At 39.7% G+C, this 26,367-nt stretch overlaps 1 protein-coding gene across 7 annotated transcripts in view; it reads left to right on the top strand.

Moving 5' to 3' along the window:
• The window catches only part of RIMS1 (regulating synaptic membrane exocytosis 1), a 472,918-nt gene that overhangs the window by 52,760 nt on the left and 393,791 nt on the right, over positions 1 to 26,367 (top strand). For 6 of the 7 annotated variants that reach the window (XM_059941803.1, XM_059941808.1, XM_059941804.1 and 3 more), the window contains exon 2: positions 23,100 to 23,180. The exons of the other annotated variant lie outside the window; for it this stretch is intronic. In XM_059941803.1, coding sequence (XP_059797786.1) covers positions 23,100 to 23,180 — 81 coding nt within the window. The remainder of the gene's footprint in view (positions 1 to 23,099; positions 23,181 to 26,367) is intronic. 7 annotated transcript variants of the gene reach the window in all.

The raw sequence follows: 26,367 nt of genomic DNA, 5'->3' as shown, positions 1-26,367 counted from the left end.
ACCCCATGGGTGGTGCTTCAGGCAGAAAGGCAGCCTGCTCCGCGATGCTTGGAGCCTGGCTTACTTGGCACGTGAAGGAGGGTGGCGTTTGAAGATGCTGTGAAGGATGGAGTGTATTAGAAAATATGGAGTTGGTTTGAGGTAGATGTCAGAGGGAAGAGGAAAAGGGAGGCCCCTTTGTGTGGGCAGAAGGGTCACGAGACAGTGAGAAGGGCTTCACGCGGAGGAAATACTGGGAAATGAGGCTGGGAAGTGTCTCTGAGTCATAGGCTGAAGGATTTGTAACAATAGCAATAAAAAGTATCCCTCACATTGTATGTGGACTTTATGTGATCTACACAGAAATCATGTGAGATACCTGGCCTGGAGATACTCAGCTAAAGTATTATAAAGTCTGAACTGGAATTCGGGTCCTCAGATTATAAATATAGACCCCTTTCAACCATGCTCCACTGACGTCTCATGATTTATCCAGAAGGCCACTGGTTCCCGCCTGTAGGAATGGGTCCTACAGAAGATTTGACCACTTACAGAAAAGTCCAACACCTGTGCTTTCTTTATACATCTGGAAACAGTGTGTGTGAACTTCCCAGACTTCTACCTAAATGGTGTCCTACGACAGATGGCATGAGAAAATGGGTAGTTGGGAGAGAGTTTAATAAAAGGACTAACTGCAAAGATGGGGGCAGTGATACGGGACCTTCAGCAAGGGATGGGGAAGGAACCCAGAGCCAGTGACCGTGGGGTAGGGGTCTGCCTCTCTAGCTCTGGAGGAATAAGGGTGAAGCCAGAGGGTGCTGCGTGGGCAGGGCAGATGTCGGTGTGTGGTCCTCACTAGAGAAACAGGGATGCTGTCCTACGCGGGATGTGGGGTGCTAGGGAGATGGACACCTCACCCAAGTTCTCTCCTGTTCTGATCGGCTGCAGCCACCTGCCATGGGCGAAGCCAGCCCAGCACCAGAGGGGAAGGAATCTCATCGATGCAGTTTGAGTAGCTGAGCCCCTGCAGCCCCAGAGCAGTGAGGACAGGGAGAGACACTGGATCTGAAGAGGTGGACAAAATGTGTCCACCCGCACACACCCCCACGCCACCAGGCACTCTTCCCAAAGCCTAGCGTTAATGGTTTTTTTCTTAGCACTTATTACCTAGAATTACCTTATTTATTTATGTATTGGATGCTTATTTCCTATCCTCTCCCAAGAGCCAGAACCACATCCACCTTGTTCTCCCTTTTACCACTCCAGTTCTTAGAACAGTGCATTGCATACCATAGGTGCTCAATCATTTCTTGACTGAATAAAGGAAAGACATGTATTAAACACATACATTCACATGTGTACACACGTATATTATGTACATATCATGTATACATATGTTAATTATATATATGCATAGCATGTTTGTGTAAACACTCTTTCTTAGTAGACAGGGTAGACAGGTATTATGTTTTATAATGGTTTAAGCCTAAATAATATCTAACACCCTGATCTCCATAAAGTAGCCTCTCATTAAAAACTTATTAAAGAGTCGTAAGTGTATCTATTCAAGATGGAGAAATGAATGTATTCAAGATATTATAGTAAATAATGAGATTAATGTGATGACATCAGTTGAAATCATATTTCAATTATAAGCATGTAGTCACAATCTGTGATTTTTTTTATACATCACAGGTTAAAAATACCCATTTAGTTCATTTATTCAGCCTTCATCAACTAGGCTATATATATATATTGCTACATTCTGAGAATATTAAATGAGATCATCATGACCATTCATCAGATATGTCTGGTTTGTCTTCTTCCAGGCACTTGCTGGGATTATACTTCACTCTCCTGAGTTAGGGATGGTCATGACACTTGCTTTGGCCGGTGAAATAGGAAGAGAAGTGACAGTCCATATGTCTGAGCACAGGCACTTCAGAGCCCGTGTTCAGTTTGCCTGTTTCCCTCCAAGTGCCCTGAAGCCTCCTGGGATGAGAGCAACGTGGAGGTGGAACAGAGCCCCATCTGCCTGAGCTGATGCAAAATCCGTGGGTAGTCAGCCCTCATGATCTCCAACCACTAAGATTTGGGAGCTGTTTGTCAGGCAGCATAACTTGGTTGATGTGGAATGATACAGCAAGGTAAATGAGAGTGAGTTTCAGCTCTTGAGGATTTCCTGGTTTAATGAAGGAGACAGTCTTAAGAGCAAATTACGATAAAGCATCTCAGAAAGTTCTAGCAAGAGGTGGCAGAGACATAGGAACACAGAAAATGAAACTTCTACATGAGTTAGGGAAGGATTCAGGAGGTAACACAAGAACTTGCGCTTGCAGAAAATGGTAAAGGGTCCTCAGGCAGAAAAGAGTTGGAGAAGCATTGCAGGGTGAGGGGCAGCATGAGTCATGGCAGAAAGCCCTGACTCGGGGACGCATGTTTATACCCACAACGGACACTTGGACCAACTCTGGAGCTTTGGACACAGCATAGTGAAGTGGGGGAAAGCATGGCCTCTGGAGTAACATTACCTGGATTTGAATCCTACTTTGGTATCAATGTCATCTTGGCATGCTACATAGCTTTCTAAGACTCACTTTCCCCCTATGTAAATTAGAGACAAGAAAAATGCTGTGAAGATGATTTTTCATGCACTTAACAAAGTGCTTGACACGTAACACATGTGCAAAATGTGTTTTATAATTATTACTAGTAATATTCCATAGGTCATTCATGGATGTAGATGGGAGAAGGTAGGGTAGGAGGGACGGGTGGTGCTGGCCTGAGGGAAGGTGGGAAAGAACACTGCAGGCTAAGGTGACCTGGGAACTCCTCCGGGCGCTCAGAGCAGGGATGCCCTGGGGACGTGTAGAGATGCTAGAATGTTGACCTTGCCGAGTCATGTCCACTTATGTTTTTAGTCTTTATGCATTAAAAGAGTCTAAGTTTACTCATCAAACCTATAAATAGAGTGAGGGCATAGCTGATTCAGGCCTGCAAAGCAGAGGCAGGGGGTAATTAGCAGGACCCTGAGTACACCCATCATCTGGTCCCTGGTGATTTGACAAGTGCATTTCAAACTGTGCTGAGGACATTTTTGTAGTATGATAATTGGTCCCTCTAAGTGCTTATGGGTGTATTTTTATGACTTTCAATGAAATATCTTAATGCAGATTCAGGGTGTATATGGAATAGGAATGGAAGAACATACATGACTTGCAAACGTGATGTCAGTATCCTTTATTAGGATGTCAGCTTCCTTGGGAATGTCACCTCCTAGATCCTGGGTCTGGGCATAGAGAATTAACAAGAGAGGCCCTTTAAGTCATGTAGTATGATTTCTTCTTTTTGCTCCAAAGGTCAGGAGGAAAACAGAGTGAGACAGAACAACTCTATGCCCTATTTTCCAGGTATCATTAAATATATTGTTGTAGGCAACCCCCCAGGTGTTTGCTACACACTGCAATGAGCTTTGGAATCACACTACCTCAAATAACATTCCAGATTTGTCTCTTGTTTCAAGGGTAAATTAGCCACTCTAAGCTTCAGTGTTCTCATCTGAAAAATGAAGATACTAAGTATTCTGTCCTCATGGAGATACAGGAAGAATGAAATGAGGCAGGCAAACTCATAACCTCCATCATTGTTGGACTAAAGTAATTCAAATGGCTATGAATTGTCAAGTCACCCTGTGGTCTTATACACAATGGTTAATTATAATGTATCCATTGAATGGTTAAGGAATTAGTAACTGGAACTCTCCTATACTGCTGGCAGGAATGTAAAATGGCATAGCCACTTCGGAGAACAGTGTAGCAGTTTCCCCCCAAATTAACATACACTTGCCATATAACCTGCCAATTCCACTCCTAGGTGTATCCGTAGGAGAAATGAAGAAATAAACCTTCACAAAGATCTATCCTCAATATTCATAGCAGTTTTATTCATATAAGCAAAACCTGGGCACAGTAAAATGACCATCAACTGGTGAGTGAATAGGTAAGCTGTGCTGCACCCATAATATACGGAATACTGCTCAGCTCTGCAAAGGTCTACACGGGACCCAAATAGTGATGCATGGAACAGCACAGTGGATCTCAGAAACCTTACGCTGAGTGAAAGAAGCCAGACAAAAAGATTACAAATTGGATAATTCTAGAAAGGGCAAAACTATAGAGATAAAAACGACATCAGTGGTTGTCATGGGGTAGAGTGGGGGCAGAGGGGAGAACAGGGGAGGAGACGGACCACAGGATACAGGAGAGAACTTTTGGGGTGATAGAAATTTTCCATATTTTGACTGTGGTGGTTGGTAGAAGGCTGTATACATTTGTCAAAGCATATATAACCTTAAACTTTAAATGAGTGACTTTTATTGTATGTAGGCTATATCTCAATTTTGAAAACTTAAGGAAGCAGTTATCATGGAAACCTCTGAGGAGGGAGAACATCACATACTAGCCATGAATTTGCAACCCAGAAAATCATTCTAGAAAGGAGAAACCAAGAGCTTGGATATTAGACATTCAGCCTCCCTGACAGTGGAGACTTGTACATTTGAGTCTCTAATTAGGATCTGGTGATAGCGAATTAAGTCAAAATGTGAATTCAAAAACAGCAACTTCTTAGAAAATCTGCAGTTGCAAGTTTATTAGAATAATTATAGAAGTCCCTTCCAAAATTTGTGTATGAGAACTATAAATTGTCCAAGAGTTTCAAGCCTTATTTTGAAAAATAACTTGCTATTTAAGCTTTCTTCCAAAAATATTTTTCTCCTACTAAGAGAGAGCTTCTACCTTTAAAGCCAGTTTTAAAGTGCTATAGGCTGATGCATTCTATCCAAAGTGATGAAATAACAAAAACTCCCTCATTAAAAAACAGAAGGAAGGGCTTCCCTGGTGGCGCAGTGGTTAAGAATCCATCTGCCAATGCAGGGGACATGGGTTCGAGCCCTGGTCCGGGAAGATCCCACATGCTGTGGAGCAACTAAGCCTGTGCGCCGCAACTACTGAGCCTGCGGTCTAGAGCCCGCGAGCCACAACTACTGAAGCCTTCGCACCCTAGAGCCGTGCTCTGCAACAAGAGAAGCCACCACAATGAGAAGCCCACACACAGTAATGAAGACCCAATGCAGCCAAAAATAAATTAATTAATTTAAAAAAAAAACAGAAGGAAGAAAACTCAAAAGAAAGAATGCCTGAAACATGCCTTTTTTGCATACTTGTTTTCCATGTTTACATATTTTATTGGACTGCCTTTACCAAGAAAGCCAGACATCTAAGACAAGATAATATTTAAAGTGTGAAATCATAATGTAAGTAGCTGTAATACTTGGCATTTAAATTCGTTCTTAAAATCAGCATGCAAGATTCAAATATATTGTTGGTTAGTTGACTGGGAAGGTTGGAAAACATGAGCAATCAAAAGAAGCATACATGAAGATTAGGACGCTGTTTTTGTACTCTGTTCCCTAGCCTGATCTTTGATGGGTTGTTTAGATCGTGTTTCCTTTAGTGGATCGATAACATGATAAGTGCAGACTTTTTTCCTTATTTTTTTTTTTTCCAATCTAGGTCCTACTTTAGCTTCAGATTGGTTAGCTCCTTGTTGCAGGAGGTTGTTTGTTTGTTTGTTTGTTTCCTTGGTCTCAGAACCACCTGGCACTGACCTCACAACCCTATTAGTGATGCCATTAGTAAAAATGATGACGCGTATTCAACTACATTCTCACATACAACAATTGTGGAGTGCCTCTGTTTCCAATGTCATATCTCAACTGGGGTTAAAGAAAGCATTTTCAAGACAATACTGTACAATTTGATAATGCTTGAGTGTCTTCAATGCAACTTAGACACAGCAGTTCATTTGCTACTGCTAAGAGCTCTCAGATAGGGTCCAGAAATGTCGTTATGCTCACTGTATCCGACAATAAGGAGACACAGAAAGTTGTTCGCCTCACATTTTCTGGTCAGTAAGTGGCCAGCATGCCTATAACTCAGTTCTTCCGACTCCTTGCCCTGTTGCCCTACCATACTGCCTTTCTAAGATAACCTTCTTGCTCCCTCATATAATAAAAATTGGGCAGCTGGATTCGGGTGGGCAGTTGTTGTGTTTTTCCACCCAGGTCTCGTGGGGTGAGAGCTGATGGAGGCCCACATGGCAGTTCTGTCAGGCCCAGGCCTGACCCTGACTTGTACGGAGTCATGACGATGCACCGTGTCACGTGCTATTACATGGAGCTGATGGGAAACCTTCGTGGGCTATTTATAAAACTCCAGGAAAAGCGTTGTGACCCTACCAGTTTTCTGCCCCTTGTCTTCCAGAATGCTCTAATTCTGTCCTTGGAGTGAATGTACTAAAGTTTCAGTATAGCCACCATCCACACTGAAAAAAGTTCCAGCGGATTTATTCATGTATTCAACAAATATGTCTTGAGCACCTACTCATCATGTGCCAGGCAATTTTCTAGGCACTAGAGATACGACAATGAGTAAAATGAGCAAAGTCCTGACCTTCATGGAGATTTTGATTATTCTCATGGATGTTATTATGAATTAGCTTCAGCTAAAATCAGGACATTTTTGAGGACCTCGGGAAACCATATTGAATGAGTGATAAGTGGTTGCCTGGGAGGTGGGGCCCTATCCTCAGAGAATAGGCCTATGGGTGGTCTCTACCAGGAAACACCCCAACACCTGGGTATCGTAAGAACGTGCCAGACAGAGGTTAGACCTACCGGAACTGGGAGGGGAGTTTATCTGGAAACTGTGTACGTGGGTATCTCCCATGGGAGCTGGAGGTCGTACTGGAGGAAAGGAGAAACCAGCCATAAAACCTGTAGGACCTGAGCACTTACCTCTCAAATGTCTGTGGGATGGCTGGAGTGTCACAGCCAGTGATGCTTCTGCATGTTGTCTGGATGGAAGTGACCTAGGCTGGGCTTCGCAAGGGGCTGGCTTCAGGCTCCAGATTTTCTCCACGTGTCTCAGGCTTGTCTCATCGTAATGGTGTTCAAGAGGGTGGACCCCCGTGCTTGGATGCACAGGAACATTTCAAGCCCTTTTTGACACAGCTTGCCAATCCACCAACGTTGTGTTGGCCAAAGCAAGTCACATGGCCATGTCCAAAACCAAGGGACACGAGGTACACCTTGCCATGATGCTGAAGCAAGTGGCATAGCTAAACCCAAAAAAGGAAGTGCAGAAGGGCTATGGGAGTGAGAGAAGGAACAATAATTTAATCAGTCACAGAGGAGAAGAGAATTTTCAGGGTAAAGAAGTGAATCCACTGATGTAAAATTGTCTATGAAAGCATGAGAACATTCTGACTTATTTCTCATTATTTTTTCCATTATTTCATACCCTCCCATTACCACTGTTCTTTTCCCTTTCAAAATCAGTTTATTTCCTTAATAATAAAAAAGAAAACATAAAAAAGCATTCTCTTAGAATAAAGGTACATCAAAATAGCTTCACATAGTGACAGCCAGCTGACTCTCCTGGATTCTCAAACCACTTAGGGCTGAGTTTTCAGTAGGAAGAAAGCAAAGCAAATGCCCCTGCTCTTCTGCTGAGCTGGTTGAGTTGCAACAGCTCTAACAAAAACAAAAGAATTCCAACTCTGAGACCATCTCATGCTTCTCCTCTACCAAACAGACTGGAGTTACAAGATTGCTCTGTTTACAGTATGGCCTTTAGAGTCTTAAACTATGTATGTCTATAGAAGAGATAGCAAAAGAGGTTTGGAATATAGTGATGGCTAACTTTCACTTATTTATATAACTTTAAAGTAATAGGAATCGATGTGATTTTCATGACTTTTTGTATTTTTCAGTATTTTTCTAAAAAAAATATGTTTTATACTTTTGGTATAAGATGTTGCTCTTAGAAATTGCAGCTAATGCTCAGAATTTCTTAGAAAAGAAATGTCATTTGCCTTTTCATAAGGCATACGATATAAGACATATTTTCAGTTTTACATAAAATGTAGACTGAGTCTCTCAAAATACCAATTTTGGATTTTTTTTCTACCCATAAATGCTTGTACAAGTCTTAAGTAATATTTTGTGTGAAATACTGGAGGCAAATTTACCTTTTAAATAATTTAGATATAATGCATGACAGGTAATGTCTTAAACATGGTTTTAAAACCATGGTGCCACATTTGTCCTTTTCCTGAACTCTATTTTAAAAGCTCCTTTAAGTTCTTCAAATATATGTAATAATTCATCTTGATGAAAAATATTCCTACACAAAAAAGGGATTTCTTAGCTTTAACTAAATTTATATTTATCATTCTGGTTCTGACAAGGTATAAAGGAATAAATTGTTTGCTTTGAAAAAGTGTATTAATTGTTTGACTTCCATAGTTGTTTGTTGGAATTATTGTTTTCCAAAGCAAATTAAATTATACTGTACTTACATGAAAGATGACATATCCTTAAATTATGAGACTTTTGCCTTCTTTCTTTGAGCTCTCAGTTATTTTTATCGTTCATTTTTTACATTTTTATTAGATGTAAATTACATAGAATGAAATGTACAGATCTGAAGTATTCAGTTTGATGAATAATGACATTTATATACACCTGTGTCACAACTTCTCAAAACAACATACATTCCTATTACTCCACACACCCCACCCAGAGGCAACTTCTTTCTTGTTCTTGTCACCTAATTTTACCTCTTCTTGAACTTCTAAAAACTGAATCATACAGTAAGAAATCTTATGTCTGGCTTCTTTGCTCAACAAAATATTTCTGAGATTCATTCATACTGTTGAACACACTGATAGTACATTCCTTGTATGAATATACCAAAATTCCTGTTGATAAATTCTTCAATTGATGGGTTGTTTCCAGTTTCATGCTATGAATATTCTTGTACAAGTCATTTTGCAGACATATATTGTCATTTCTCTTGAGTAAACACCTAGGAATAGATCTCATAGAATAGATTGCTTTTTTATTGATTTATAAGAATATATGTTCTGGATACAAGCTCTGTATATGTACATATACTTAGTTTATAAGATATATAATGTAAATATTTTCTCTCGGTCTATGACTTGCTTATTTATTATTTTGATAGTGTATTTTGGGGAGCAAAATTTTTAATATTAATGAAGTCAAATATTAAAATTTTTATCATTGGTGAAGGATCAGTAATTTTTAATTACTTAGTGTCAAAACCTATATTATTATTTCCAAAGTAAGAGTGTCATTTTGAGTTACAGAGCAATAAAATTATGGATAATTTAAATACACAAAGACAATCTTGCCAATGTCATATCTTTGGGGTTAATGTACTACTTAATTCTATACATAAGAGAAAAACTAGAAAATTTTTCAATAAGATAATTGTGGTTTTCTAGAAAATGTCTCATTGTACTTCGAAATTTCTCTACAGGTAAAATAAGATATACAGTTAACTTGCCTGAAAAATAAATCTATAAAATGTATGTATGAGCAATAAAAATGTTGAGTTTGTAATATTTCCTCTCTTCTTTAGGGTGACAGATATTCTTTACCTACTTCAATGATTACCTTTTTATTCCCCACATATCTTACTTAGGAATTGCAAAGAAGTACGTTGGGATTTCTACGCCTTTTAATTTTTATTTGTTTATTTATTTTTAACATCTTTATTAGAGTATAATTGCTTTACAATGATGTGTTAGTTTCTGCTTTATAACAAAGTGAATCAGCTATACATATACATATATCCCCGTATCTCCTCCCTTTTGCGTCTCCCTCCCACCCTCCCTATCCCACCCCTCTAGGTGGTCACAAAGCACTGAGCTGATTTCCCTGTGCTATGAGGCTGCTTCCCACTAGCTATCTATTTTACATTTGGTAGTATATATAAGTCCATGCCACTCTCTCACTTGGTCCCAGCTTACCCTTCCCCATCCCCGTGTGCTCAAGTCCATTCTCTACATCTGTCTATGCCTTTTTAGTTATTTCTCTTAAAGTTTACATAAGTATATTGATTGCTACCTGTGTAAAAAACCAACCAACCAACATACAAAAGCTTTAGGCTTTGTCCAAAGAATTGCTAGTTTAGGTCAAAATCTGTCCCTTTAATGAGTTGATATTGGATGCTTAATCATGAAAGAATTTATTACATAACTTCTGGTGTCATCTCTCTGTGAAATTAATATATAAGAATAGAGAAAAATGTGTACTCTAAAACCATGTTGTCTTACTTGGAAGATGAACTTTCACCCAGGGAAGCTAATCACTTGCCAACCTCTGGACCCAAACTTCAGCTCTGTAGGCCTTGGCTGGGACCCAAAGAATTTGTCTCTTTAAAAACTTTCCCTACTGAGGTTAAGTGCAGTGTTTGCTATTCTGTGTTATCATCTGGAATAATTTACCAAGCACTGATTGTATCCCTTGTAGAATGCTTATTTCTCATGTTGCAATCTCTAAGTGTCACTTCATCACCTCCGAAACTGGACACTATTCTTTGGAAAATGCTACATATTATGCATCTGTTTTCAGAGAACAATGCATTTTGAAGATTCTGAAAATTTATGCAATAAGAAATCCTGCTCAACCTGTTTAACTTAATGTTTCCCTAATTTATTTGACCAGGAAACCATTTCCTTTCTGTGTGGTAACACTTAATTCCTAGGGAATGTTTCCCTGAACCAACATGTCAGCTTTAGTGAGATGTCATCATCATAATAATTATGATTTTATATGTATTATACATATTACATTTATATATTATATATATATTAGATACCAGTTATGCTCTTTAAGGCATATTGGAGTTTTCAAATTTAAGAAAAATTGAAATTTTAATTTTTCCTGTAAGAGATGAAGTGTTAACCTTTTTCTTTCTCTGATTCTTTTTTTTTTTGCTTTTCTCAAAAAGATTGCAACATAAAACATTAGTAATACAGAAATTGAAACTTATAAGCAAAAAAAAAAAAAAAAAAATGAGGTTATAAACATGCTTACCATGCCAACAGAGTTGTTATGATAAGCTTTAAGTTCCTTGTAACCCTGACCAAAAGCAATTATGATAGGTATTTGTAAAAAACAAGAAATGAAATTTTTCTTGGTGCTAAATTTTGGAAAAACACCAAGAATGTGGGATGAATGTAAACTTTGATAGAAAGGACTTAAAACGATGTAACAGACACTGACCTCACCAATATTTCACAGTAAAGGCAGACACCAACTTCATACAGCTATGTCTTGTATCGACCTGTCATAAAAGCTGAGGGTCGTTCAGAAAAAGCCCTTTTATGAGGGACTATAAGAGGTCTTGTGGTTTAGCTCCATGTTAAGGACAGGACTGCATCCAGTGCAGTAACTGAATGGCTCATTCCTCAGCAGTTTCCAAATGCCTGTCTGGATATATTAGAATCACTCAGGGAAGCTACTCTCTTGCCAATCCCTGGACCCAAACTTCAGCTCTGTAGGCCTCTGCTGGGACATGAAGTATTTGTCTCTTTAAAAACCTCTTTAGTGATGTATGACCAGGTTTTGGAAGCCACACATTGATAATTTCCCCTGAAGCTCACTTCTGTCAGTTGGCCTTTTTTATAGGACCTGGTTATTAGAGGGGGTTATAAAATTTGAGTTTGCATTCCTTCCTGTGGATGTAGAGTGAAAATATTGCACAACAAAGGGAGCCAACTTTTGAGAGAGTTGTTCACAAAAACGAGTGCAGCTAGAGTGGGTGGGTCCCTGGAGCTCATGCCTCAGGCAACTTCATTGAGGGGTTGATGAGAAAGAAGTGAGGAGATTGAATTCATGGAGAGACGGTGTTTTTAAAAGGCAGCGAACTTGATCCACACGACTTTTCAAGGGCTGAGTTAGGACTCACGAGTGGGAGCTAACAGGGGCGGATTGCAGTAAACATTTAAAAAAGAGTATTCCAAGAGTCAGAAAGCTTTAACAATAGAGTTAGCTATCTCAAGGCTAGTGAGTTCTCTGTGGCTTTAGGTTTGCCTACAGTGGAAGTGTGAGAGCTATAGAGGAAATTAGTGACTTGGGTGAAGAATTTCAGTCTTAGAGTTTGAGAACGTCTAATGTTTTTCTTGACCCATGGATTTGAAAATAAGAGGTGTATTCCAAGGGAACTCCAGTGGTGAGTAGCTGGGACTCTGGAAGTGGTGGCTGAAAAGCTAGGTGAACATTACTTATATGTAATAATGGAATTGAAATTATTTTGTGACCTTGGAGAACACTAAGTGACATGACAGTATATGTACACATTAAAAGTATAATAGACTACAGTTTTATTCTTCAAAATAAATATACTTTATGTTATATTTAACATTTTGCAGGGGGAGAAGCAGCCTCCAATGCATCATGAATCTGGATTCCTTGTTTTTACTTCATGTGAAGATGATATTTTATTTAATAAAAATTTTTAATGACAGGAGGAATTTAAGCAATTTCAAAGAATTAAAATGGTATACTAATAGAGCTCAGCTGTAGAATGAATACTATTGCAACTTACACATGACAGGGTTTTGTAAATGCTACCCCAGGTGGTCATTTAACCTGCCCACCACGTGGAGTTGTTGTGAGGATCACACGCGTTCATTCATATAAGGAGCTTAAAAGAGTACATGCAATAAATGCTCAATAAATGTAAGTAGTTATTATTATTACTACCGTTATTGATGAAGAGGCTGACTAGCTTTCGGGTTGTGATGTAGCATTGGGCACAGTGCATGGCACAGAGCTGGTGTCCTGTAAGTGTTTGTTCGTTGATTGCAAAGATGTCATGATCATCAGAGTGTCCCAGCCAGGTCTACGGAACACGCTTCCATGTCGTGTCCTATTTCCAAAGCACGCATTTCCTGAATGTCTTCCCAGTGCTTAGGCTGCAGCTATTAGACACAATTTCTCAGCCCTACATAAGGACCAATTTTTCTAGAAGATATTGGTGAATGATAAATGAGAGTCCTTAGCCTGGAAGGCTTCCTAGAGTTCAGTGCATTTGAGTTGAATTTAGAAAGAACTAAAAATCAATGGAGAGGGAAAAGGAAGCATATCACTTTCAGTAAGAAATGTGGCATATGGAATGGAGACGAAAGTGGCAAAATGATGTTCCAGAATATTGAGATAGAGGTACTTGAGAAACAGGCTCTGTTAGGAATTAAGAGGAAGAGATTAGTGAATGAAGGCGTGGGAATGAGGGACCCCGGAAGTAGACGGCAGTGTGTGTATTTGATGTGGTCGGGATGGGAAGCCCTCTGTAGAATCTGTGAGCAGGAACAAATGGCACGTGAGGAAGACTGAATCAAGCAATAAGGCCAAGTTAAAGGGGAATAGTAACACTCTCCCGGTCAGGTAAGTGAAAAGGGTCTTTGTTAATTATTTCATTCAAGAGACAAAATCACTTCGGAAGTAGTAGACATAAATAAGAACGGGCAATTTCTAGACCTGCTTCAAAGGAATGGTCAGAGGACTTGATGCTTCATTGGCCATTAGGGAAAGTAAGCAGTCATAGGGCACCAAGATTGCAGATGTCAGTAATGGGAATATTTAGCTGACGACCAGGTAGACTTTGGGAGGTGTTTCAGTCTAATAGGAGGGGGAATATTGAATTTAGTATTTTAGTCTGTTCTGGCTCAGTTGTTAGAAAGGTTTTTAGGTACATACAGATTTCAGACCTGATGGATAGTGGGAAGTGAAGTCTGGAAATGACAATTCAGGAAGCATCAGCCCATTTGAAGCCACAATAATGACAGTCCTATCAAGTCAAAAGGGCTTGGAGAATGTTCGCCCTTATCAGTGAGGAATCAAAAGTCCTAATCACTGGATTATCTTTCCAAATCTCATACCTTTCATATTTTTTCTAAATATCTGTTCATATTTTCTTCAGTTTGGATGAAAGGGAGGAAAAAGTAATTTCCAATATTTTTTTATTTTCTCACTCTAAATGCCAAAAATGTTTAGAGCAAAAAGCAATCATATTCAGGTATTAAAGTTCCTGTTGACATGCTCAAGTGATTTGGTGTCATCCTTTTGTCATATTTTAAGTAAAAGAAGCATCACGGCCTCTTGACAAAATAAGGACACATTCATTTACCGCAGAAAAGGAATACTGCATATTTCTTATATAGAATTTTCATGTTTATAATAGTTCATGGACAATACATTTTCATGTCTGGTTGAGTCCAGTTTCTCTCTAACTTTCCAGGCAGGTGAATCAGTTGAGAGAGTAGTTATAATTAATTGAAAGCGATGCCTGAAATATTACATTAATGCCTTTCCAAGTTTCATATTCCCATTTTATTTTATCTGTTTAAAATCAACTTAAACCCCACCAAGGAACTATTATGGACCTCTTAGTAGGTATTTATTTAGCTACCCAGCTCCCCATGAGCAAGGAGAATGAATGCCTGTGGAGAAAAGGCATACAAAGAACTACCGAAAAATCATTATTTAAAGAGCTATGGTTTGTGTTACAAATAAAAAGCAGAAAAATCATTAGTTGTAAAGAAGCTCTGGCAATAATCTTTACAAATACCATTCATCTCCCTTTACTACCAAATTGCATCCTTTACCCTGGATATTTAACTGTAGATAACCATGATCAGACAACTTTCTATTCTCCTAGGACCCTGAAATGTAGCAAGAGGATGTGAGGTGCCAAGAACTTGAACTATTCAATTACAGTCCTGTGCCTTGTGCTAAAACGTGAATGACAATGAAATAATTTATTTGCTCAAAACAAAGCACTTCACAGATAGCATGTGGTTTTTGAAATGACGAGTTGTGCTTCTAAGAAGAAATGGTGATATTGTACAAGCAAATGTGTAACTTGGGTAACAGCAAGTGCCATAGGTGACCTGTGACCAGATGACATGGCCAAAGGCATGTGGGACACCTAGCTCAGCTCCTGGCCCACTGTAGGCACTCAGAAATGTTAGCTCATATTACTCTCCGTCCTTTTCCTGTTCTGTTATTGCAGAGTTTTTATGTCTGACTAGGTTTCCATTTCTTGAAATTCATCTTGTTTTGCTGAATTGCTTTTTGGATTTAATGAAGACACTTTTCACTTACCTGACTCTCTGAGTGGTACTATTCTCATTTAACTTGGTGTTATTGCTGATCCAACAGTCTCTCTCACCTCAGGCATTCAAGCCGGCGGCTGTTTGTTTAGGTGGAGGGACCACCCGCCGCCAGGCTTGGGATGGAGCCAGCAGTTAGAGCATTGGTCCCCAGTTGGGCTGTAAGGCACAGGAGTTGGCTGTGAGGGGTATTAGGGCCTATTTCTGAATGGAACTGAAGTACTAAAAGCTGTCAACCATTTCCCCTTTAAGATAACCTTATGTTTGTTCCAAGATTTTTCCTTGATACTACCATTGTCACTCACTTTTAGACCAATATGCTTTCTTTAGTGGAAAAAAAAAAAATGGGTGGGGCTTTTTTTGTGTGCAGACTGGAGCCTGTGACATGATGTTCCACAGAGAAGTGCCATCACGGGGGCAAGAGGCGCCAAACAGGCTGAATTTCCGGATTCAGATGATGCTTCCTCTCTTGCTAGAGAAAATCAGATATCATTGAGTTTTCTGATGTTCTCTCTTACTGCTGTGAACTGTCTGTCACTCCCAGTTGAGGTGATGGTGGTGGTTTTGCTTTTGCTTTTTTAACTCACTCTGAAGCTAAAGGACTAAGTCTTCTAAGCAGCCTTCAGATGTGTTTACCTAAATAGCTTGAGTAGACCTGGGTCGGTGGGAAAGAGAAGCAGATGGAGTTAGAAACACGGCAGAGTCTGCTCCTTCCAGATCTTTCCAGGCTGCTTCCTGCAGGGCGGCTGGACCGTCAGGAAGAAGGGAAGAGAGGCCCCTCCAGGCTCCACTCAGCAAGTGAAGGAGGAAATGGCCAACGCATTCCTGCTTGTAAGATGTGGTAGCCCTTCTCACTAGTGAAAACATAAATGCTGTTGCCTCGCTGCTGGGAGATGGGCGCTTCTTCAAGCCTTCTTCCCACCCCTGGCATAGGTAGGAGTGAGAAGGGAGTTCTGAGCAGAAGTTTCTGCCTCTAGGAGAAGAGTTAAAAATAGGAGGAGAGGTGGAGAGACGATTTTCACTCTCCAAAAGCTTCTCAAAATGAATCTCATGGAGCGTTATCCTGCAAGAATCTTTTCTGGAGGAAAATGGAGACGGCAGTTATGGTCCAATGAAAGGTGGCAATTTGGGAACAAATCCCCTACCTGTTTGATTGCCATCCCTCTCGGTCTCCCAGCAACTTTGCTTCCTCTCTAAACACCTACCCCCTCCCAGCCCCCGTGCCCCTCCCGTCTCCTCTGCCCCTCCCCCCATCCCTTTAGCTTCTCTCTTTCCCAAAGCAAATTCCCTCACCTAGAATTGTGCCCATAGATATAAAAATCCGTCTTCCCTTCCTCACGCCTCTTTTCTCAACCCGCCTTTTGTCGACATTTGAGCAATTATCCTCACTCTCTATTTCCCCATCACCCTCTTTCCCCTCAACCATCCGCCTTCCCACTGGAACTCCTCTCTCTTTACCCCTGGAGGGTTCAGGACGTGGTTCAGGCCTCTCCCTTATTGATGCCTCTGCTGCCTTGACTCTATGGTTGCTTCCTCCCTCTGGAAGTCCCGTACTTCTCACTAGATAGAGGGTTTTTTTCCCCCCTCTATGGAATGCACAGAAGTCGTTCTCTCTTGCAGGTTTAGTGGAAGGTATTTTCTGGTAGTCTTGATTTTTCGAAAGTTGTGTTGTATTTTGCAAGCAGCAGGTGACTATTGGAGAATGCACACAGATTAGTAAGTAGGAGATTGTCAACAGGATGGCATGCAGGGGATGGTAGCAGATATAAATCCAAAGGTCTGGAGAAAGAAACTGATTGTGTTAACAGAGAATAATAGCTTGGGTAAAAAGAGGTTAATTGGCCATACTGCTGCCATATTGGAGGCAATATTAGGACCTTGTAGAACTAAGCCTATGAGCATTCCAGAGACATAAGAGGTGATAAACAGGCAGGTGTGAATAATCCAGAAGACCAAGGACTTGACCTCTTGCCTATGATTTTCCTTCTTATCAAAACTTTTAAAAATTTTATTGGAGTAGAGTTGCTTTACAATGTTGGGTTAGTTTCTGCTGTATAACAAAGTGAATCAGCTATACGTATCCATATATCCCCTCTTTTTTGGATTTCCTTCCCATTTAGGTCACCATCTTATCAGTCTTTGAAAAATTTGTTTTTACAAACTTTAAAATCACCCATTAATCTCTGTAGTAAATCTGTATCTTGTAATCACCTTTATGTTAGAATCCTATACTTTTGTGTCTGGTTTGGTGAATAACTTCCCGGCCTGGTTAAGGGAGGTTTAACAGCCCTAACCACTCACTGTGAAAAATGGCCAGCTGGTTTCCCTTTTCTTATAGTTAGGAACCTACCTTGCCTGTCCTCCCTGTCTTTTTAAAAATAAAAGTCACTCTTACATAGCTTCTGAGGGTTCCCTGAATGTACATCAGAGGTGGGCCAGGCCCTGATGATCTGTGATTAGTACATCTGGCTTTTCAAAATACCAACATCCACTTTCCCCTTCTGGTATAGAATTTTCACTGTCTCATCTTCATCTTAGGGGTAACAGTCATCATACTGATTGGTTCACTGTTAAGTTGACATGAATATGCAATTTTTAAAATTCATTTTGTAAAATAACATTTTTCAGCTTTTCCTCTTTTAGTATTTGTAAGTGGAGATGAGAAGATCACTTTTGATGACCTCCTTTGAAAAGATTTTTATCAATTGAATTATATGTCTTGCAAATGATCTTTTAAATCTTTTTTGCTTTCTTGATTCTTTTTCTTATATATACTGTTTTTCTCTATACCAGATGACATGCCTTGCATTTCACATTCCCACTGGTCTCAAGGTCACTCTACATTTCAATTTAGCCAAACTGACACCCTGCTATCACCATTGTTCTCCTGATATATTTGGAGAATATGGTCTTGCAATAAATACTAGAATACTGTTTCAAGAACACTCAGTTATGTGAGGTTATTTGAATAGTTTCAATAATGTACCTATGTCATGAAATCAATGATATTGAAACATATCAGAGGATACTGGACTCTGTAACTTCATGATTGATTTTTATTAGTTTCCATTTATCTTTTAAATATTAATGTCAGAAGGCTCCTTGGAATGATGGAAAGGACATTATCTTTGGTCCCAAACAAACCTGAATACAAATCTTGGCTTCTTAAAATATCAACATTTGCCAATTATCACTGGAAAAATAAATGTAATCTCTTAGATCTGCAGTTTCTCCATCTGTCAAATGGGACAATCACATCTCCTTTGCAGGGCAGTGTGAAGATTAAATAAGATATTATCTAAATATCTGTGGACATTTTAGTACAAAATAGATGACAGTAAATAGTTTTTCTTATTTTCCTACCCTGTTTAGAAAAATCAAAAGAAAAGGGGATTAATTTTCTCTCTTTACTATTAAGGAATTACCTCATGTACAATTAATTATTTTAAAGTTTTATTTGATAAAATAGCAGTATACTAAATGTTAGATAGTGTCTCATTTGTTCAAAGCAATAATGTGACACTGAAGAGTCTTTTCCACTAAATAAGTCATTTTTTTTTCTTGTTTGGAAAGAGAATGACCCTCAGTCAAACCATATAAAAACAAATTTAGTGGATTAATCAAATCATAAAATTTGTTGATCATGAATTAATTTATATTTTGCAGATATTTTATAGAAATATGCTGTAATCTTGCAAAAAAGCATTAATCTTGCAAAAAAGCATTAATCTTGCAAAAAATCTCCTTTACAAGAGATTTACCTAAATCTCTTGTAAATCACTGTGTTTTAGCATGTTAGAGTACTAACAGCTTTTTATCTTTTTCTCTTATTCATTCATCTAACACATATGTAGTGAGTGACTATTTACGTCCTGCCCTGTTCTAGGCTCTGGGCCTTTGTCATTGAAGCAAACAGAGATCCTTCCTCCTGAGCAGCTCGTATTTCAGCCTGGGTGGAGGCCGGCCAGGGAGGGGCACGTGTCATAAGTAGTAGAGCAAGGTGAAGGGCACTGAAAGTCTGGTGGGGGCAGACTGTAGTCATAAGCAGGTAATCAGAGTAGGAACCACCAAACACTGATGTTTGAACCAAGACTGCAGAGAGGTGAGGGGGTTAGTCTTACCCGTATCAGGGAGGAGCATTCCCACAGACTGCACATTTTGGGAAAGGAACACCATTGTGATGGATTGGACACAGGTGTGAGAGAAACGAGGCTTTGAGTCTAAAGCTTTTGACCTGAACAGCTAGAGAAACCTATTTACAATCAGCCAAGATGGTGATGGCCGTGAAGGGTCAGATGTGTGGGGCAGGGTGGATTCCAGTTGGAAATGCTGATTTTGAGAGGCCTGCTGGAAAGCCAAGCAAAAGTGTTGGGGAGACGGTTGGATGTCTGGAGTTAGAGAGGGTCAGGCTGGAGACAGGAATTTTGCAGATATTTGGGTCCTTTTGGGTAATGTCTTATGGAAGAGGAGTCCGGAGTGCTGAATGAGAGTTTTAGAAACAAGTGGCTGGTTACAGAGCCCCTGAGGTCTCTTCTTGCCTGTTTTTCCTTGTGTCTGTGTTTTTGATCAGGGATCAGCAAATTAGAAGATTGTGTATTTGAAAAGTGTTTCATTCCCTCAAGCACACATACACTTCCCCCAGCACTGTTTATTGTCTCCATCAATGACAGGAGAAACCTGAGTAAAATCCCAAACCTAAAAGATTGAGAACAGAAATGCAAAGGTGGCATCATCTATGTGACAGCTCAGTCCCCAGTCACTAGACTCCTGACACTGTCATCAAGTTCAGTTGAGTTAAAATTTCATAAGATAGTGAGATTTTGTTTGTTTGTTTTTTAGTTCTTTGCAGGGAGGGGGAGGCAGAAGGGGGGCTGGTGACTGCAGGCACCAAAATGGAAACTCAAAAGAGAGAAAGTAATTATGTAAATTGTGTTTTTCGAAGGCATTGAGAATTTTTCATTCACATACTCTTAAGTCTCCGCAAGCACATTTCATTCCTGTCTGGGGGGAATGAAAGTGTTGCCACGGCCTCATCTGCGGGCTTGCGGCCGGGCAGGTTTCTCTGTGTGTACGTGCAGGGAAGAGTGGGCAGTTGGCAGCCGTTCAGCCTTGATTGCAGTCATTCATAAAACCCAGCCGCGCGGAGGGCGGAGTCAGGGGGAGCTTCCCTGAGATGCTTGCAGGATGCCTCATTTGCATAAATCCTCAGTGATGCTTTTGAGTGGTGAGGGGTGCTCACAAGCCCTTCCAAGACTGTGAAGAGTCCACATCTGATAACCCCCTGAATAACTGAAGACGTTGCAGGAATAAGAGGTCACCACCTTGGACTCCTGGTCTCTCCCTCCATAACCATTCTGGGAAGTTGGCATTGTGGCCTGTCTGTGGCCTCCTTGAGTCTGGCTGAAGGAATAAATCATACATAAGGAAGACCCTTGATCACCGCAACCTGCTGACATATCACTCTTGTGTTTCTTAAAGTATGAGGGGTCCGTGTGTTATTATAATAAGTCTAATGCCTGGGAGAGAATGGAAACTGCTGGAGCTGAACAGTTTCCGCATATTACAACCGGCAGCACCATTATGGTTTACCCCTCAAACCGCAATAGGCCAGACACAACAATCCAATGACAGCTTTAAAGAAATGCTAATCCACCCAGGCTGACAAAAATCTGAGGAGTGCATTGTATTACTTTATGTATCTTGTTCTGAGTGTAGGTTTTTTTTTTTCTTCTCTTTCTCTGGAAGCAATTTCAGCTAAAAGAAGTCAAATTAGAAGATGTAGGAATACATATTGCCATAGTTTAGAGCTCCCTCAAATTGCTTGAATAACTAGCAATCTGAATCAAACAGCTTTCTCCATGAAAACAGATTCAATAGCTAGCTACCTCACTCTAGACTTGAGGTTAGGATTATAGGTTAGTATGAAAAATATGTTTTTTTCTTGTTTTTTAAAAATAAAATATATTAATTAATTTAAGTAAGTATATTTTAAATTAAGTACATTTAAATTCTAAGTATATTGCTTTTGAGTATTGATGTGTTTATTCTCATTATCCATTAAAACTTTAAAGTTCAGAAATGCAAGTTTTTACTTTGAAGATTCTGTAGCATGTGCAGACAGATGAAGTATGCCAGCTATTATAGTTTTAAAACAAAACCACTGAGTACTTGAGATTAGATGAGCATTTCCTTACATAGACATGGTCTTTCACACACACACACACACACACACACACACACACACACACAAATGTATTTTGCTTAGAAACCTACCCTTCATGCTGGCTGACATTCCACATTTATTAGGAAAGAGTTACTTAAAAGCATATTGAAGGAAAACTCTAAGTGACAGATTTCTTTTTTTCCCAAAGCTTTGTCTAAATACCTGAATCTTTAGGGGAAGAAAAAAAAAGAAAAGAACTAAGACAGAGGTTGCATATGGTTTCTCATAGATATAATTCTTCAAAATTTTTTCCCAAGTTGGTGATATTTCCGATATTTTCACAAACCAGTGCATGTAGATTCAACATATCGCGTGGGCTGTTTTTAGTTGAGTGGGAATTGCTAAAGATTTCCCAGTGCTATGAAATGTAACTTCCTGAGCGCTGTACTGGTGTAAGTTATATTAACATTTCAGAACTCAGAAACCCTGGGGTGTTACTTCTCCCTGGCAACTGCCTGCTTGAATGTTCTCTGAACCCTGCTGCCTGAGTGGCCTTCTCCTCCTCTGACTGGTGACCAGTCTGTTAAGAGTTTAGCACTTGCACTAGACAAACACCGTGTTTCTTTCCTTTGAGCCCAGGAGGGAAGGCTTTGAAATGGCCCCGTTTTCTTTTCTCGTCACGTTACACATTGATTTCTAAGTCTCACTTGATCTTGTTTGGAATGAGCTCTGTGTGTGTGTGTGTGTGTGTGTGTGCGCACGTTTCCATGCATTGTGTCCACCATGTCTCCCTGTATCATTTCTTTCAGAAGTGGAGAATTTTGCCGTGCAGCTTTTAGCTCTGAGAAAACAGTTTATCTGCCACTGCCTCACCACTGGTCCACTTCTGGAATAACATGACTGGCCTTAAATATCAGCAGGGTAGTCAAACCTCCAAGGGCAGTCAAAGCTGCCATGAACGTTAAGAACCAGGTTCATGGTTGAGAATGCTGTGTCCTAAGGGGCTTTTCCATGTAGCAAAGTCTGAGATGTAGGACCCCAGCTTTAAGATCAGGGCTTCCCTATTCAAAGCAAGGTTTGTTTTAAAGCTTTTGAGGTGAAGGAATATCTGAGCCATTCAAGGACAGCCTCAGAAGGGGATGTTTTCTTGTTTATGCCAATGAATCTCTCCAGCGCTCTGTAAGCCCTGTTGACATGAGGCTAAAGGCATCTCCTCTTGCTGCCCTTTGGAGCTGTGATCCATCCTCTGCATTTATTTATTCTTTGATGGAGAACATAAGACACAAAGACCTTTTCCTGTTTATTTTCACACTATGCAGGTATCTTCTCTATCTATTTTACACACACACACATACACACACACACTTTATTTATGCACATTTCCTTCTGACTCTTCCTCTTTTCTTAGCTTGAAGGGATTTTGAACTTGGGGGATGTCTTGAAGGCTATCAGATCTCTTTTTTCATAAAGGGAAAGACCTGTGTGTGATAAAGGGTGTGAAAAAAGAGTCCGTGTCTTTTAGTAAAATAGCCAAAGCCACAGAAAGTCCTGCCCGTTTTAAACACAACAGCTGTTCCTATGTTTAAGCTTTCAGATGTCTTCATACGGTGAGGCCAAAGCTTTCAGTAGCCTTGCTCCTATGGGGAAGGCTGCTGACAATCATTTTATTGGTACTAAAAGGGAAATCCAATACCGAGGCCAGCACAGACTTCATCTGGGTGTAACTGAGCTCTTGGAAGCCTGAGTTGAAGGTTTCCAACCCCCAGGGCTTTCCAGGGACTCCAGGTTAACATTAAGGGGTTTGCAAAGAGTTTCCCTTAGACTTGTTTTCAGTACCATGTTTAATTTCCAGATGTTTCTCCCCGTTTTATAATTAATAGTGCGTTGTGCTGTCTATCATGCGCCCCAGGTGTGTGGTCAGGGACATGGTGAAGCCTGCTGCCTGCAAAACCCCAAGAAATGTTGAACACCAGCCCCACCAGCCTTCACCGTGAGTATGGCATTGGTTTTATTGACTGAAAATGTCGTCTCTTACACAGATCACTGGTTACAGATGTATTCATTTACACTGCATGCGGGTGTACAAACTGTGGCTCCTCTGGGGTCTCTGGGGGTTCAAAAGCTACTATTGAATTAGATAAAATGATCTGGAAACAGGAGCTCTGTGTATCAATCATCTTTATTAAGTGCTGTTTCTAATGTCGCATGGGAAGCATAAAGCTAATTAGAGGAAAGAGACATTTTTTAGGGCTCTAGGGTGTCAGAAATTCTATACATTTTGGATTTAGAATGTATGTGGATTGGAGCCTAAGACTCTAGGAATATGGAGAAAAGGTACAGAAAAGGCTACTTTTCTTGTTGTGAATAAGGGAGGTACACAGGTAGTTCATGGCCAACCTCGCACTGGGTCATTTAAAGGTAAGGGATGGCCCACTGATTTTGTTTTTGTTATTGTAACCCTGAGTGTGGATACGTGAAGGGTTAAATGACCAACCTAAGGGAACTAGAGGAGAAAACAAATAAGTAAACTATGTTGAAAATGTGGATTTTGATGAGATGAAACTTGAAGAGCTTTAAAATTCCACAGAGTAGCAAGATATATTCAATCTTTTGAAGAGAATTATGCTCCTGGTAAGAAAAATTAAACATTTCCTTAAAATATCTCAGCAGTGACAATACTGTTAGAATAACCATGACAGACAAGTAGTTACTACCGGGGAAATGTCTCCTTCCAAGTTTTTTTGCAAAAGCCATTGAAGAAATGTGTCTTGAGTGTGATTTTCTATAGGTTTCTTTAGCTATCTGAGAATTCTTTGAAATAAAACCAAAATAAAGTAAGAAGATTGTCAAAAGGCTATGAGAAGAAAAGTAAATTTTTGTAATTCTTTTGCTATGTCGTTTTTATTCCCATTGGCAAAGACTGAAATTAAATACGACGTTTAAATGCTTATATTTTGTATGTTACATACAATCACAGATTCAAAGTTATTTATGTTTGAGGATAAAAAATTTTGGTAAATAAATTTCAAGAGGCTTCATAGATGGGTTATAGATTTTATCTCAATAAGCATACTCGAATATTGTCTTCTACATTTAGTCAGTACTTTTCGAGGAATACAAATAATTTAGATTTAGCCACAGTAAAAAATGATTTATAATTGCATTTTTTAAAGTTCTAAGTTGGAGGGAGTACTCTTAATGATGTTGCCATTTTCTTCTATACATGTTCTAGCTATAAAGCCTTTTTCCTGATGGTGGAACTTTGGTTGATAATTCATAAAAAATTTGATGATCCCCACTTTCCATCTTAGGTTCTAGGCATTAGAAAACATTTTACTTATATTAGGATTCAAGCAACTTTGGGGAAAGTTCTTTGAGGAATTAAAGTTGATTTTAAGATGTGTTGTATTCCACATATTGAGGTTCCATTTTAATTGGTCCCACTTATTCCAATGTCCACTTAAAACTGGAATTATTAGATGCGAAACAGCTGTTGGCATCCTTGCCAACGAGACTTTAGATAATTTTTTTTCTTACTTTGTTTCTGCTGTCCGTGGACTTGCAGTTGTGGAAATCTGTTGTAACTTGCCATGCACCTAGTGGGACTTTCCTGGTGACCCCTCTGAATAGAGTGGGTGAGAAGAAGCAGCTGTCATCTTGTTGGATCCTCTTTTCTGACAATCCCTTCACTCATCCTGTTTTTGTTTTTAATTATGATGATGCACTGATGGATTTTAATTAGTCAGATTTGCACTGTGTGTGTGTGTTTATATAAAATATGTATTACTTACTTTGGCAGAAGTAGGGATAATGGAATACGAACGGGATGTGGATACAGCTGGAGACAAGCAAGTCAATTAATAGACTATTGCAACAGTCCAGAGAAGGTCTTGACCTACAGGAGTAGCAGAGGGTGTGGGAGGGAAACATTTCAAGAGCTTAGTAAGAAGGCAAACAGGCAGTGCTTAGTTGTCAATTGAATATGGTTTGTAAGGAAAGAGTTTAGGGGGCTGTCATTTCCATGGTTTGGTTGATTGAGGACCGCCAGCTGAGATGGGGAGATAAAAAAGCAAATCAGGCCTATGGGTAGCTGGGCAGTGAGGAGTTCAGATTGTGATATGATGATTTTGGGCACCCGTGCATTACCTAAGGGTACCTGTCCAAGAAAAAGTTGGGTACATGAACCTGAAGCACTCAGTTAGCTGGGGAACTAGATGACATCCCCAAAGGGTACAGAGTTGGAAAAAATAACAGAGTGCCTGGGTAGAACCAATGCTTAAGGAGTAGGTAAAAGAAGCTCCCCTGACTCAGCTGAGAAAGAATGGTCAAAGAAGCAGGAGAAACCACGGTGGTAGAAGGACTCAGGAGGGATGCCCAACAGTAAATGCCACAGAAAATCAATAATTTAAGAGATTAAAAAAAAATGTGCATTGGATTTGGCCACAGAGGGGTCATTGGTGGCATTTGCCAGAGCAGTTTTAGCATATAAGTAGGTGGAAATACTCTATTTTTATAGGTGTGACGAGAAAATGAGAAGTCAGGAGAAGGAGATGTTGGTTGTGCATAGTGAGTAGGAAAACAGAGATAGATTATTAGTGGGTGGATAGGGAGTAAGGTGACTGTACTCGGGTCACTTGTACCTTCTATTTTGCAAGTCTAGGTTGATGGCTGCACATGTCAATATACTTTATATTTTGATCACTGTGTGTGTAAACTCTCTGAAGATTATTTTTTCAGTTATTAAAATGTCACATATTTTAAGCATGCTGTCTAAGTTGTCATCACTTAATCAAAGTAATAAACATACTAAAAACATTAGTGGAGTTCTATAAATTGAGTTTGATGGCTGCTATTCCTCAGGTATAAGATGCATAGATAAAGCAGTTCCTTCTCAAGTTGGGGGCAGCATTACATAATCCGATCAATGGTTTCACTACATGATATCTGCAACACTAGAAGTATGTTTAAAAAAGAGAAAATGATTCAATCTCTTTGGGGTTGACGGCGTCAGAGAAGGACTTTCAGAGCCTGCCGACGGTTCATATGAAATTTGAAGGATGAGTAGTTGAATAGGAAGCAGTTTTAGAATACGGTCTCCAGAAGGAGGAAACAGTTGCCTGGAGGCCCCGAAGCATCAGCTTGTGGGGGATGATTTACAACATGTACTTATTGCTGGA

This window comes from Balaenoptera ricei, chromosome 12 (genome assembly GCF_028023285.1).
Source record: "Balaenoptera ricei isolate mBalRic1 chromosome 12, mBalRic1.hap2, whole genome shotgun sequence".
Classification (NCBI taxonomy): domain Eukaryota; kingdom Metazoa; phylum Chordata; class Mammalia; order Artiodactyla; family Balaenopteridae; genus Balaenoptera; species Balaenoptera ricei.
This window is presented reverse-complemented; position numbering and strand designations above follow the sequence as displayed.